Source organism: Anneissia japonica, unplaced genomic scaffold (assembly GCF_011630105.1).
Source record: "Anneissia japonica isolate Jap-2015-1 unplaced genomic scaffold, ASM1163010v1 scaffold288207_len127366_cov164, whole genome shotgun sequence".
Taxonomy (NCBI): Eukaryota; Metazoa; Echinodermata; class Crinoidea; order Comatulida; family Comatulidae; genus Anneissia; species Anneissia japonica.
Window position 1 is genome coordinate 25,114 of NW_022712472.1, and position 14,749 is coordinate 39,862.

The following is a 14,749-nucleotide window of genomic DNA, read 5'->3' on the forward strand; positions in this document are numbered from 1 at the left end:
GAGGGAATAAAAAAATTTCTATTTGTTAGTAGACTCTAAAATCGATTAAATAAGCATTTGAAACCCACAAATTGTCATATTTTTCTTGGGATTCACCACCTACACCATTTTTAAACATTTTGAGCAATGCCGATGAAAACCATTTTGCTCTTGTCAGTAATATTGGGCACCCCCCCAACCCCGTCAGAGATATAAGACCCCCAACGGGAACATCTTGCCACCACCACTGAGCATGAACTAAATCAAAAACAAACAGTTTGATCAATAATTGCTTAGAGTCATCTTCTAAGTCCATAGGTGTAATTTTCTAATTTAAGTTTGCCTACAAGCTACAGTATGGCTACCTACAAGAAGATCTGCAGCACTATTTGATGGCGTACAGGCCAGGACACGACTGCTTTTGACATGGTGGTGAACCTGTAAAATAGACTCCACAACTGTCACTGTTTTACCAGTTCCTAAAAAAAGTATAATTCAATTAAGGTACATTTATCAATTATTCAATATTAAGTTGTTCTTTATTGCTTTGCATGCCAGAATTCTGTCTCTCAACTTTCTTTATTATCCAAAAAACAAAATTTTAACATTTACAATGGAAACTAACCTGGTGGTCCAAACAAAATGTAGGGTGTGGGTCTTGTCTGTCCCTGAAGAATTCTGAAAACAGCTATTTTCTGACGAGCATTTAACTTCTTATCAAAGTATTCGCCAACAGCCTATATCGAAAAAATACAGCACACTTAAAATATTCTAACTATGAGACCTAAAATTGGGAAAAATTATAAACAGACAGAGTTAGCAAAACTCTATATAGGAAAATGCAATTATTCTTTGGAGTGTTTCTGTATGGTAAGGCACACCATGTTTTACTATTACAATCTAAAATGGCCTAATAACTTTTGAGGTTTATCAAGTATATTAGGCCTAGGCTCCTGCATATTTCTTAAAAGATTAGGTACGTGGGAGTCTTTGATCCACTTAAAATAAAGAATACAAGTACACAAAATCTAGCTAAAAACTCACAAAGGGGTTACATGAATTCTAAGGCCTAAATGCACAGCAAACACTAGAATGAGTTTTAAAAAAATTACTTTAAAGAATAATAATGCCTTTGGCATTTATTTCATAAATTATTAGTAGAGTTGTTTTAAATCCAGTTAAAAGCTTCCTTTCCCTATATTTTTACAGACATCACACTCTACATCACGTCACCAATACTAGTTCGGCAGCACTGATTTTGTCTACTACTCCCATCCAAAAGCTTGTGCACTCACTAATTAGACGAAAGAATTTTATCAATTATTAACCCGGATGAAATTACTCACTTTACCATCTCCTCTCTTTGAACCTGGCTGCACAGCACTTGTTGCTGCCTTGGGAACAATGAACTGACAACCACCAGAATGTGATTTTCTCGGCAGGTAGTTTTGATGCGGCACAACTCCTCGTCTAGCCCGAGCTGGAGCAGCAACACGAGGGATGATCATTGGTTTCTTGAAGGTGGGCTTAATAGGTGGTTGCGACTCTGGGAAAGTTATGCTGATTTGCGGTGGTTTCACTCCAATTACTTTTGCCGTTGGAAATAAAACTGAAAATAAAATTGATAAAATAAATTTTGATAGGCTTGTAATGATTAAATTTATCAATAATAGTGCCCAATATATTTTTTCATTGAAGGGCAAAGATTACAGATACATGGCATCATCACTGGATGAGCATGCGAACCGTCACTATTTAAATACAGTTTGAGTGCAGGTTAAGCCTGAGGAGAACTGGTGTCGATTTAATCAGATGGGTTTCATAAACCCCTTATGGCATTAGTAAAATTAAGTAGCAAAGGGAATTATATTGCTAGTAGTAAATCATATTGGAGTGATAAAATTAAAAGTGTACTCACTTCTGTTACCCATGATAACAGCCATATCTGCTGCTTGGTGGCAGCGCTGCAGAACTGTCCTGAAATATGAAACAATAATAAAGCAATGAATATTGTTAATAATATATAGTCGTCTGCTCCTTCAACAGTGTTGTTAATAATGTGATCAACCTATGATGTAATCTTGTATGGGGAATCTTCACAAAGTAGAGAGACAGTACAATATGATATGAGCTACACAATGGCAAGAAATAGCCAAATGCTTGAGTCTTATGGCCAAAAATATTAAAAATATTCAATTTACTTCCAAACAATTTCTAGTATTCTTGACTCTTGACTATAGAATTTTTTTTTTTTTTTTTTTTTTTTTGGGGAGGGGGGAGGTAAATATGGTGTATTAAGGTAAAAAGAAAATTTATCCATAACCGCCATATCAGATGTCAATATTCAACCTAATTCAAGAGGTGGCAAATCCTATTTTTTGTTTGAAGGACAAAGCATTTTTTTTTCATCTAGAGTCAAAAAGCTCACTTGTTAATTTGTAGTCATAAAAATGCATATCATTTAGTTTTTCAAACACCAAGTTGACCTTTTGGTTACTTGGCTGAACGACAGAAGTTGGATGTAAAAGGGTTAACAACAAAGCCATGGGGCATTATACCAACTTACTTGCTAAATGTGAAAGATATGTGGTACTCCTCTGCTACATAGTTGTCATGAAACGATGGATGGAATTTTAAAAGCACTTCCTCTCCATATACCTTTAGAAAAAGTACAATAAATGTATAATACTCAAAATTCACCATTTGTCGCAATTTTATATTTCCCACAAGCACTCCAATTGTTCGAAAATCCGAATTTTGAACATTTTCAGGTTTATTAATTTTATAAAAGAAGATATATTGAAAAACATTTCTGTAAAATATCAGTAACAAATTCTAACTGAAAAGTATATTAAAATTATCTTGAAAATACAAATCTTACTAATATATTATTGATTTTGGAATCTTATGGAAGCTGCTTTCTCAAAACCTACATGGCTGATATTCAATGAATTACATATTCATAACTTTGCTAATACTCAATCAATTTCCATCAAATTAACACTGTTTTAATGAAGAATTCATGCAGAGTCTAACAACACCAAAAACACAATTTTTAATTTTTGCTACAAATGGCTGGTTTTGCGAGAGCCAGTCATAAATGATAACAATGCATTAGATATTTTCAGCAGGATGGCTCAGTTGGATTTCTTCAGTGTAAACACCAAGGATAGCCCACGAAAGTCTAGAAGAAGACTTATTTCCGGTGGGGTCCTTCTGGTGGTGATTGGGCAGTACACCGAGAGACAATCCCCTACTCTTTTCCAAAGAGTGTACTGCGTTCTTTAACGTGCACATGGGCTATAATGCACACGGGACCAACGGCTGAAACGTCTCATCCGAAAGACGGTGCGGTATTTCAGCCCTCTATCTGAAACACAAGGAGAGGCAGAGATGGGAATTGAACTGGGGACCTAGAGATCTCCACGGTTCAGCGCACACACACAGCGGCTACCACCAGATTAGCCGACTGCGCTAAGCTGCTTCAGTTGACTGAACTGTTGGAAGCCATTGCATGTATGTTTTTAGGTGCCTATTGAAAACCTTGGATCCCCCTCTATCTAACCAATCGCTACTTAGATGAATCTTCATACCCCTTGTTTACTGCGTTTAATTTATATAGTGCCTTTTCATTGCAGTTGAGAGACGTTTAAAAGAACTCGTTTCTACAACTTTTTTACTCTCCAAAGAGTACAATTCCGTCTGAGCGACAATGTTCTCGACAAGTCATTGCATGTGTGAGAGGTCAAAGCTTATGCACATACAGAATGATGACTCCATACCTCATGTACATATCCCTCATACTTCACAGTGTTTGATGGGGCATCAATGGGTGTCAAGATTATTCTATCCCCTACAAGAACAGACGGTCGTCCTTCAGCAAGACCATCCACACTCATAACCAAGTATTCCCCACGATTTCGCAAGCTCTCCTGAAAGAAAATGAGAGAGAGAATTAACCCCAAACCTTCTAAGATTTTCTTTCTCAAAATATCTACAAAAACTATTGAGAGCAAAAAATGTATAACAACAGTCAGACAGTCAGTATTTATAAACCAATCAGAAAAGGTAAACCAGACCATAAAAATTTCAAATACAATGAGTAAAGATTTTATGTTGAATATTTACTAACCCTTTCTAGGTCATATTTTCTGATGTCAATTTCCATCTTAATTTCCTCTAAATGAAGTAAAGTTGAGAACCTTGTAAAATAGTTTTCAATGCACAATGACTGTAAAATATAAACATTTTGTTCACTTAAATATACAGTACTCAATAAAGGTAGGTAAAAGTAGAAGAATAACCCATACCTTGCAGCAGCGCTATTGTGCTGAATTGCGTAAGGGCGTCGTTAGTGACTGCCTAACCGCCACAGAGCTGCGCTTATAGTAGCTTCATGTTTACATCATTACGGAATGACAGGGGCTGAAATGAACTATAACATCAGCACCAAAAGATGCAAAATTTTATTTAAAGTGCACACGAGCCAGATGTATACACTTACATCCTTATGCGAGATGCCTAGGTTCTACCAACCCAACCCTGGACGAGGACAGAATCGAACGAGCACCGATGTGAAGTCTGTAGTTAGCAGCGCCTATGCTTTACCATACGACCACTCAACTCGCCCATTAAACTCTTGCATTTCTATAACCTATTGTACAGCTGAAGGTTTTAGTGCAAGGGAATTATGTGGAAAAGAAAATGATAATTCAATCAAAGAGCATAACTGCAAGAAGTCAGGGTTTCATTGGAACGCAATCCTATCTTGAAGAGTACTACCACAAACTAGAGGGCATTCTTCATACTGTAAGAACGTAAAAGGTGTTTGTATCGAGCGTGTGCTGCACGTCTATAGAATGCGTGTTCAAGTTTCGAACTTGATTAAAATTCTAATAGAGTGGTAGTATTTTTTAACGTTTCATTACAAAATAAGGACAGTTGGACCTCTTGAAATTGTAAGCTCTTTGATGTATGATATTCATATAATAATGTTATTCAAAAAGCTTATGCGCGCTTATAATATTCAGGAAACTATTCCAATTAAATGCAAATCGTTTTAATAAAAACTAAGAAAAACACACATTTACCTGTAGAAGCTCTGGAATGAATGAGGCGAGTTCTCGTTTTTCCAGGACACATTGAACTAACTCATCAGGTACAGGATGCTTTTTCAACTTCACGGGAGTATTCCAATTACTTGTCCTTAAAAAAGATATTGTCTATTAATTATCTACCTTTGTATTTATGAAATTTCAGAAGCAGATTTAGGGTGGGGTGCAAGTTAATTTTTTTATGGCTGTTGGACCCATGATTTGGAGTTACAAGAGAGCTCATGTATCATCCACTAATGTAGTAATCAATCTCTAATGAAATATTAACCGCTAATGTTGTTTTGCACTCTTCATTTTGAGTGGCAAGCTAGATAAAAACAAGCTGCTAGATATGGGTCCTTCAGCCTGTTGCTACTGCTGCCAATGGTGCCATTATCATCTTCATTCTCAATTTTCCATAATATCATTGAGATTTTAACATATATTTTACAAATTTTATTTTATCTATTTAAATGAGATTTTATTGTCAATTCTGACAACAGCAGGGGTCCCAATTCTTCCGCAGTTGCGGGAGTCTCCTGAAAATCGAAGTCTTCCGCACTACTGCAACCAAGTAAGAAAATAACCCATCTTCCATGATTTATAATATTTGAATGTTTTACCACTTGGGTATTGCCATGTACAGCAAAATAATGTTAAGAGGTGTTGAAGCTCGGTTTCCATAGAATCGCTCATCCTACTGGCGACGGTCGCTGACAGTCGTTGGGGAGGTTGAACCTGGTTCGGATTTTGCCGACTGCGTTGCAGACAGATCGGGGTGGACGATTGCGTCAGGGCAGGGCGATTGCAAAGTTGAACCAGGTGCAACCTTCCCGACAACTGTCGGCGACTGTCGGCTATAGAATGAGCGATTCTATTGATACTGAACTTCAGATGCTCATTCAACAAGATCTCCCAGAAGTAAATTCTTCTAACTTGGGACCCATGCAGAAGATTCCAGAATTTATAACAAGACAAACATACGAATAAACATGAAAGATGTAGTTCATACTTACCTTGTTGGCTTCACTCCAAGCACCGACATTCCAGTTTGTGAATGAAAATATTGATCTTTGTATTTCTGTAATAAACTTCCTCGTCTGTGAGTTGAGTCTTCCTGGGACGACTTTAACAGTTTAATCATCTCGTCTAGGACTTCCATGTAGACATGGCGACCAATTTCAAAACTCCCAAAGTCAAAGGTCACAAGTTCACGAAACTTGCCTAAATTTCTTAAAGAACGGACAATTTATGTGTGAACAAAAGAGTGAGTGAAATAAAAAATAATACATTTTAGGACACAAAATAAAAAACCAGTGCTGATGTCAGGCTGTAGTTAGCAGTACCCCTGCCTTACTGCTTGGCCACTCAACTCCTGCTAAAAATCACATGACCCAAGTTTATTGGTGACTGTCATGACATATAAAAAATATACAAGATTATTTTCTTTACATTTTCAATGTCCATGTTTATTAATGAGATCATCCCGCATTGGCCTAATGTAAGTGGAAATTCCTTTCTTTCTCATGCCCATGTAAGACCAGGCACTGACTGGATTCTACGACGTTCGTACGATCGTCGGCTGACGAATCCAGCTCCTCTCCCTGTCAGCGTTGGCCGCCACGATGCCATCTGCTGGTTGTTGGTGGCAGTCCGAGCAGATCGGAATTGAAAACAATCGGTTGCGCGAGCGGGTGTCTTGGCGTTGTTCTCCATAGAATCATGTCAGTGCAGTGAGTGCCAAACTTTACACCAGTAAGCCAGTGTAAAAGTACTATTACTTACTGTGTTTTCACTGTGATGGTGCCCTGTGAAGCACATCCCGGGAGGATCGTCAAAGAGGAAAAGGGAGGAGGTGGATCATCCTCTTCCGTTTTCTTTCCATCCTTCTTGTTTTCATCCTTTTTAGTAACTCCGGGAAAATCGATGGTGATCTCAGAATGCAGATTGCAGACACTGACGTTTTTCAGGACTTGAAGTCCAATGCCAACATTACTTATGTGAAAACAGAAAAGAATGTTATAAATATTTTTGCAATTTATGTTTTGAAGGAAAATTGAGTACACTTGCAAATGTACCTTTTTGCTAAGCCTGGCCCATTGCATTTTGTTGCTAAGGTCCACAAAACAATAGCATACATATGTGCGTTTGTACATATGTGCGTTTGTGGGACAATACCAATACGTACGTTTGTGGGACAATACGTGCATTTGTAGGACATGTACACATTCTTGGCCTTGTTCCGATTGGTCAGTTGTTAAGTTTGGAAAGGTCTATTATGGGATAGAAATGGATGTACTTTTGTATCATTATGAAAGATTTGAACCCAGGACCAAGTACCTGTCAAGCACACTCTCAAGCCAATTATATTTCAAAGTGACACTGTATATAGAGTACAGCTGATTTTGGGTTTTTTTTTCCAGAACCTTACTCAATATTAGGACAATCCAAAATGTAATGTAGTTAGATGTATATGGAGCATTATACCAAAAGGCTCTCAAAGTGCTTGAGATGTGGACCACCCTGTAGCTCTGACTTCTCCCCTAAGGATATTTCTAGAGCACATCATTGCAATGTTGTTTATAAACAATTTTTAACTGCATTACTATACATATATTTAAAAATTCACATAACATAGTAGAATAAACAGTTACCGAATCCAGAAGTTGATTTTCTTAGTTTTTCCGGTTATAACCACACCAAAGTCTAATTTGTCGGTAATCATTATGCCACATTTGTCTTTCATAAGGTCCGCCTTTATCAGCTGCAGTGGACCAACCACAAGGTCTTCTGGTCTGGAAGCAGACAAAACAAAACATAAATTTTGAATTTGATTTGACTTGATTTTATTGATTTTACTATGGATTAGATAAATTGTAATTAAATGCATTCTTGCAAACAGCATTCCGGTGTAGTATAATATATTTTCATTATTATTTTGTGTAAAAAATATTTAAAATAACTAAGTCTGATTGTAGGAATAATGAAGCAATTTGTCTTTTCTTTAATACTTCTTTTGCAATTTTTCTTTTATTTAACAGAGTGAAAACTTGGGTCAAATTTGGATGAATATGTACTTCGACATTCATCTCCGCTGGAACTCAAAATTCGGACGACTGGAGGTGCACTGGTAAAGTGTATGCCCACCACTGAAATGTTGACTCCCAACCATCCCACCCCCCCCCCACCCTCAACAAAAAGTTGTTTTCATGGATGCATTCTCATCTACCGAGGTCTGTCTGTAACACTCGGAAAGTCTTTGTATGCCAATATTATTGATAAAATCTGTATAAAGTTAACTTTATTATTTATACTCAATTATTGGTACCAAAAAGTCGCAAAATTTGCCGTTTTTGGTAAGCGTTCCATTCTGAATATTCCTGAAAATTTGACAAAATCAAGTAGACCAGGAGATGATAACTTGGGAGACTCCCGATGGAATCGGGAGGGTTGGAATATTTGTGTACTATGGGAAAACAATTGGAAGTATCCTATTAAAATTTACCTAGGTAACTGTTTTTCTCTTTTCAATTCTACACTAATTGCTCGCCAATTTCCACGCTTCTGTTTAGACTCAATGCAATGTGCAACTACCCTGTCCCCTTTGTGTGGAGCATATCCGCACTCGCATGCTGAAAATGCGAAGTACGTTCTATCATCGATAAAGCCGTAGCCAACATATACATGTGTGATCGTCCCGTATATCTTCAGTTCACGTAGGGGATGCACGTCTTTTACCAAGGTGGTCCCCGTCTCTCGATCTTTGTATGTGCATGCTTGGACCCAATCACCACTATAAGGCCGATAACCCTGAACAATAGAGTCGTGGGTGCATTGAAGCACGTCGTTAATAACGGTTTCTATTCTCGTTGCTTTTGTTATTATTCCAATCATATCTTCCGGTCCATCATCGTTGTCAATACCCCACTCTTTGGATTCTACATTTACTTGTTTCGCTCTCCATCCACACCCCTTTCGGTCGCGATAAACAATAGCACTAACTCGATCTCCTACTTTAGGCCTGAACTGAGCCACCACGCTATCAAACGAGAAATATATTTCCTCATCAATTAAGCCATATCCACTCAGAAGTTTAGTAACCTTGCCATTGATATTCTTAACTTCAACATCTGCAGCTTCAAATTCACTACTACTATCATCGTAAGAGCTTTGTAGCGCTGGATATGAAGGTATGTCGGAGTCACTTCGGCTGCCGTCGGTAGAATCATCATCGTGTGTTGGCAAGTCAGACGATAAAGCATTTTGAACAGTTTTGTAAATTGCTGTAAACATTATAGCATTATGCTGTTAGGATGGCTTGTAAATTACTTGACTCAGGTTATCAGCAGGATCTTTTGAAAAATGTCCATATCTGTAAGAAAATAACTGGATAGTCAATCTTAAAGGAGAGGATTACCAATTTCATAAAATTGGAAAACTGATTTTAGCATACTCAGTTTATACTCTACATAAATATCGCATTTTTGAAATTACAGTATGAATCTAATGGCTCTAATGTGCGTAAGTGCATAAGTACGGTTGTATGGAGGGAGAGAGATTAGTAGTCTTAAAATGATGCCTTACAAAAAAAATTGAGCACTTTCAATAATGCGATGGCTAGCATAGGTAGGTCCCTAGCTAGTACTGTACAGTAGTGCTAGACTAGGCCTACTCCTACTAGTAAGTACAGTAGTAGTAAGCCAAGTAGAGCCTAGAGGGCCCTAGCTAGCCTGGGCCTAGTAGGTTAGCAGGTCAAAACGACAATAAACCAAAATGGCAATGACCAAAACGGCAATAACTAAAACGGCAATGAACCAAAACGGCAATGACACGTACTAAAACGGCAACAGCCCAAAATGGCATACAAAATGGCAAAGGAGCTAAATCAATGAAAAGACTACTGTAGCAAGCGCCACCGGGAGTGGGCCGTAGTTTAGAATTTTCTGAATCGTTTTAAACTTTTCCCGATAGGCAAATCGAATATTGCCATGGGTTCTTTTTCCCACTTTTAATGTTTAGTATGATTATTATTTCGCATTTTTTTATTTTTATGACACAAACTGTTTAGCCTCATTTTGTCTGTATTTGAAAGTTTTATTTGTTAATAAATGTTTTACTTTATATTGTTCCCCCCCCCCAACCTTTTTAATATTGAATTATTATTATTATTTACTATTATCATTAATTATTAATGATGCTATTGCTGCTGCTGCTGCTACTTAGGCTAATTTTTACTGTATTTAATCACTTTTTTCATGTTTATAATCAGTTTATTTTTTCGCATTTTTACTTTTATGACATATTGTTTAGCATCGTCTTATTCTTTGCCATTTTTACTTACTGTAGGCCTAGGGCATAGTCACTTATTGTATTATTGCCGTTGTGGTCAAAAAGTGTTGTCGTTTTGGTTTTTTTGCCGTTTTGGTCATTGCCGTTTTGGTTTATTGCCGTTTTGTCCAGAAACCCCAAGTAGTAGGCTAGGCTGGCTAGGCCTAGGATAGGTAGCTTACTTAGGCCCTGCCTAGCCTACTACTTCTAGGCTAGAGATAGGCCTAGTAGGCCTACCTAGGCCTCCTGCCCTAGACTTTATACAATACCAAAGCAACTGAAAATTAATATTTTTTTAATTCGCAATAAATTAACTACAATTTAATGCATACCATAAACGAACCATGTAAAAAAGTTCAGAACTTTGTTGACTGAAGTCATGCAGTTACCTCTCAAATCAAAGCTGATAACAAGACAGACAACAAGCATGCATGAATGGGCTGTGGTTCTGCGACCTTTAACCTATGATGTCATTTCCTTGGTCAGTTCACATACATAAAGACGATTGTAAACAAGGGTGGATTGGGTTTCCGTGACAAAAAACAGGATTTTCAAAGGTATTTGATATGAAATGTGCTCTTACTTTGAGAGTTAGATACATTAGCAATATAAGTACCCATTTTATTGTAAAGATAGTTGGTTTGAATCTCTAAATAAATTCTAAACGCGTTCGTGTAAAATGTGGTTAGTAAGGCCTATCCTACTTCTAGGCCTACTGGCTAGAGAGGCCTAGGCCTAGTAGTAGTAGTAGTAGAGAAGGCTCACAATCAAGACGAGAAGCTGCTGTGAGTGATGCAAGATTCGTCGTCACTGATTGCTGAATCATGAATGCTAGTAATAGTATGGATGATGGTCTCTGTTGTGCCACTAAAATTTTGTGTGGCACATTTGAAAATAATGAGTGTAGAAAATGCATGTAGATGCATTCTTCAATCAAGACGTATTCCTGCATTCAAGTTCCTACATACATATTATAATTTCTCCCAATTAATATTTTATTTTTTTTTTTAAATAATAAGAGTAAGACAAGTTTAATAATAATTTTACATTTGTATGTGACAGCCTACTATTGGATCCCCCCACTACATCTGTGTATGCAAGGGTGGTGGGGGGAGAGTCGGGGTCGGGAAGATTGTACGCCCCCCCCCCCCAAATTTTCAAAGGTTCACATTTTTCCCATTTCCTCTATGGGCCTGTTCTGCTGAGGATAGAATTCCGGTTTCAAGACCAGTATTCTCAAAGATCCATATTTTCTTGTCCCATAAAAAAAAACCTGAATTCAAATACCGGTTTTGAAAACCCCAATTGAATCTGGTCTCGATCGCCAAATACCGTACTCAAACCCGTATTCACCGAGCAATTTTTAGCTGCAACGCAATAGCGGTCTCAGTTTGACCACAAGTTGACCTAACCTAGCAAGCTGTCAAATGGTACTCGGAACATAAACAACTCTCATCTTGGCGCGAAGTGTGTATTTTAATTTTTTGATTTAGAAAACGTACCAGTAATTTCGGGCGTAATTTGGACCGACGCCATCACAAGACTAGTGATTAATCTGTAGTTGGAGGAAAAGATGAAGGGGAGGCTAGCCGGCTAGCTAGTTCGCCTAACGAACTCGCTGTGGGTAAAAATGACGTCATTGCACAACGACCTCCTTAGGAGAAACCGGTTTCTATTCGTGTTAAAATTAAAATGCAATGCGGTTTTTGTTTATAAACAATTATGAAAACCGGTTTCACTGAATACAGTACTTTTGTATTTTGTCAGTAGAAACAGGCCCTATGGCCTTTTCATCACAATAACATAAATGAAAAAGCATTGAGAAAAGGTCCAAAAAACTATGATAATGACCCACCCAGAAAAAATTTTGGATACACCCCTACACTACCACTTTAACTTCAACCTTAACCGTAAGTTGTACGTTTTAAACTTTTTTTTTTTTTTTTTTGATAGCCTGGACGAATTTGTTGGTTAGTGAGAAATGATCGATTGGGATGTATGACTCAAATTTTTTATGCAAATTTCATTTCTTCTGTGGTAAAAAAATCCATTGATATATACCCCAATATTTTAAAAACATAAGTTTTTTTCTTCAATGTGTGCAACACTCAAAAAGTCTTTTTGTATGCAACATCATTGATAAAGTCATTCAAGTTCTTGTCAGACTATCAAATTTGATTTTTAAAAAACATTTATGCCTTAATATGGTCATGATGACATCACATCATGACCATATATAGGTATTTCATGACTATATATGGTCGTACAGTAGTTTATTGTCAAAGAAATTTGGACAGAGCTTTAGTGCATTTTGTTATAGAACAATTGAAATACCATAAAACTTTGAATTGAAGCTCCTGGGCTCCTTTTATTTTGTGAATTTTAGACGGTCTTCTTTTCGAGGTTACTTTTGCAAAGTAAAGAGGGAGGGCTTCTTTTGAAAATGAGTGCCGTAAATTTTGTGAATTTGTACAAATAACATCAATCTGTATCTTGGAGTGTATTTAACTGACATTAAATCACCTAAACTACTGTGTAAACCAAGCTTGTATTTAGTTTATTTTGTTTTCTGAAATTCATGTACAGTGTATGTACTGTACTATCTTGAAAAGAGCCTATGCTATTTTGAAAAGAAGCCATGAGCTTCTTTTAAGGCTAATTTTGCAAACTAAAGAGGGGGCTTCAATTCGAGATGGGCTTCATCTGGAGATTAAGCCCACTGGGCTTCAATTCGAGATCTTTTTACTGTAGTTGGCTGGCTGTAATATTGTATCAAGAAAATAATTTCGTTATGATAATTCATATTATTTGTTCTGTGACATTTTAAATTTTTTGACTTGTTTTAATTTCAGCCAGATAATTAAATAGTTCCCTTCAGGAAAAGCTTATTCATGAATGGTCTTGGAGTAAATTATCATGAAATTTTACTCTGGAACCTTGGCTGTTATTTGGATGCATGAGTCTAATAATGATCATAATCCTGTTTTACTATACAACTATACATCAAGTGTAATAGTCAAGGATATCTGATTCTGAATTGATTAAATTTACAGTGAGAGTTTACAGTAAGTTACAAGGTCATTTAGATTTTTAATGTTGAGTTTTGGTTATGAAACCTTCTGTTTATGAACCTGGATATCTACTATACCGGTAAAAAAAACAGGCCTCTCTGGCTGTATACAGTGGGTGCACCAAGGATTTTGAAAGAGTATCCAATGAACCTGACGACGAAGCATAACGATCGCAAAGACTACACTATAATTGGTTGTTAAGGTCTGACGTAACTTTACTTTGCCATATTTTCATTAATTGAATTTTTCTCAATTGAACAATAAGGGGGGTGCAGAGGCACAATGAAATTCTCACCCCCCCCCCCTCGATTCTGCCACTGGTATAACGTAAAGGGAGAGAGCGGCTCCTATATTTGTATTAACTTCATTCTCTGTTCTTTTTTAGGACTAAGTATATAATTTCGTTAAAGAAGTAACATTATAAAAACTACAAAATGGAAGAGGCTGATTATGATGATGAATATGAAGAAGATGAAGACGACGATGATTATTACGGTGAAAATAACGACGATGAACTAGAACCAGCCATTGACAAAGAAAAGGACCCCGAATATTTTGATTACGAGTGCTTCACATTGGAACAAGCAAAAGCTAAACTGGAAGAAGAACAGGAAAGAGCTGCCAAAATGCTAAAAGTATGTTTACATTTGATGAATTTTTTACACTTTTTTCCCAAATTTTTTAAATATAAAAAAAAAAAACACATAATATTATTATTCTCTGTTTCTATTACAGATTTCTATGCTACACTCTATTTTTCAGTCAATCTGGTTTAATATTATATTAATATCCTAAAAGACAGTCAACAAAATATTTTTTATGACCTGTCTTTTTTAATTATTGATTGATCTTGCATACTGTATATTCAAATAAACATTTTGGGGTGTTTATTGTTGAGAATTGTTTTTTAGGGGAAGTTATACTTTATTTTGGTGTAAAGTAAATACGTATACAGTATACTCAAATAAGCACCCCTTAATTTCACTGTAGATGGGGAACTATGATGCATAATTACCGTCAAAATGTGTTAATTGCACAATCGAGGGAGGCGCTTCTTCCACATGATACTCTAGAGTGGGCATTTGTTCAAAGCAGGGCATTTATTTGAATAAATATTGTAATTCTTTTACTACCGTGAAGCCTCGAATTGGGGCCCTCTTTCTTGTGCGAACTTTGGATGGGCTTCCTTTCGAGATGGGCCTTTTTTCGGTTTTCTTATGCATTTTGTAGAACAGTTTTTCTGAAAAGCGCATATAGTGATAATAATACTATATATAC

The 14,749-nt window shown here is 36.7% G+C and overlaps 2 protein-coding genes across 4 annotated transcripts in view; one reads left to right on the forward strand and one right to left on the reverse strand.

Moving 5' to 3' along the window:
- LOC117107822 (RNA helicase Mov10l1-like) overlaps positions 1 to 10,850 on the reverse strand; it is a 30,359-nt gene extending 19,509 nt beyond the window's left edge. For both annotated transcript variants that reach the window (XM_033249609.1, XM_033249608.1), the window contains exons 1-13: positions 10,733 to 10,850; positions 8,578 to 9,444; positions 7,727 to 7,867; positions 6,858 to 7,067; positions 6,089 to 6,304; positions 5,070 to 5,184; positions 4,112 to 4,210; positions 3,762 to 3,911; positions 2,546 to 2,637; positions 1,898 to 1,956; positions 1,326 to 1,588; positions 605 to 716; positions 349 to 458 (exon numbers count right to left, since the gene is read on the reverse strand). In XM_033249609.1, coding sequence (XP_033105500.1) covers positions 349 to 458; positions 605 to 716; positions 1,326 to 1,588; positions 1,898 to 1,956; positions 2,546 to 2,637; positions 3,762 to 3,911; positions 4,112 to 4,210; positions 5,070 to 5,184; positions 6,089 to 6,304; positions 6,858 to 7,067; positions 7,727 to 7,867; positions 8,578 to 9,365 — 2,355 coding nt within the window. In that variant the 5' untranslated portion in view covers positions 9,366 to 9,444; positions 10,733 to 10,850. The remainder of the gene's footprint in view (positions 1 to 348; positions 459 to 604; positions 717 to 1,325; positions 1,589 to 1,897; positions 1,957 to 2,545; positions 2,638 to 3,761; positions 3,912 to 4,111; positions 4,211 to 5,069; positions 5,185 to 6,088; positions 6,305 to 6,857; positions 7,068 to 7,726; positions 7,868 to 8,577; positions 9,445 to 10,732) is intronic.
- A 19-nt stretch (positions 10,851 to 10,869) lies between these two features.
- LOC117107826 (potential E3 ubiquitin-protein ligase ariadne-2-like) overlaps positions 10,870 to 14,749 on the forward strand; it is a 13,155-nt gene continuing 9,275 nt past the window's right edge. For both annotated transcript variants that reach the window (XM_033249614.1, XM_033249615.1), the window contains exons 1-2: positions 10,870 to 10,957; positions 13,857 to 14,106. In XM_033249614.1, the coding sequence (XP_033105505.1) occupies positions 13,906 to 14,106 (201 nt within the window). In that variant the 5' untranslated portion in view covers positions 10,870 to 10,957; positions 13,857 to 13,905. The remainder of the gene's footprint in view (positions 10,958 to 13,856; positions 14,107 to 14,749) is intronic.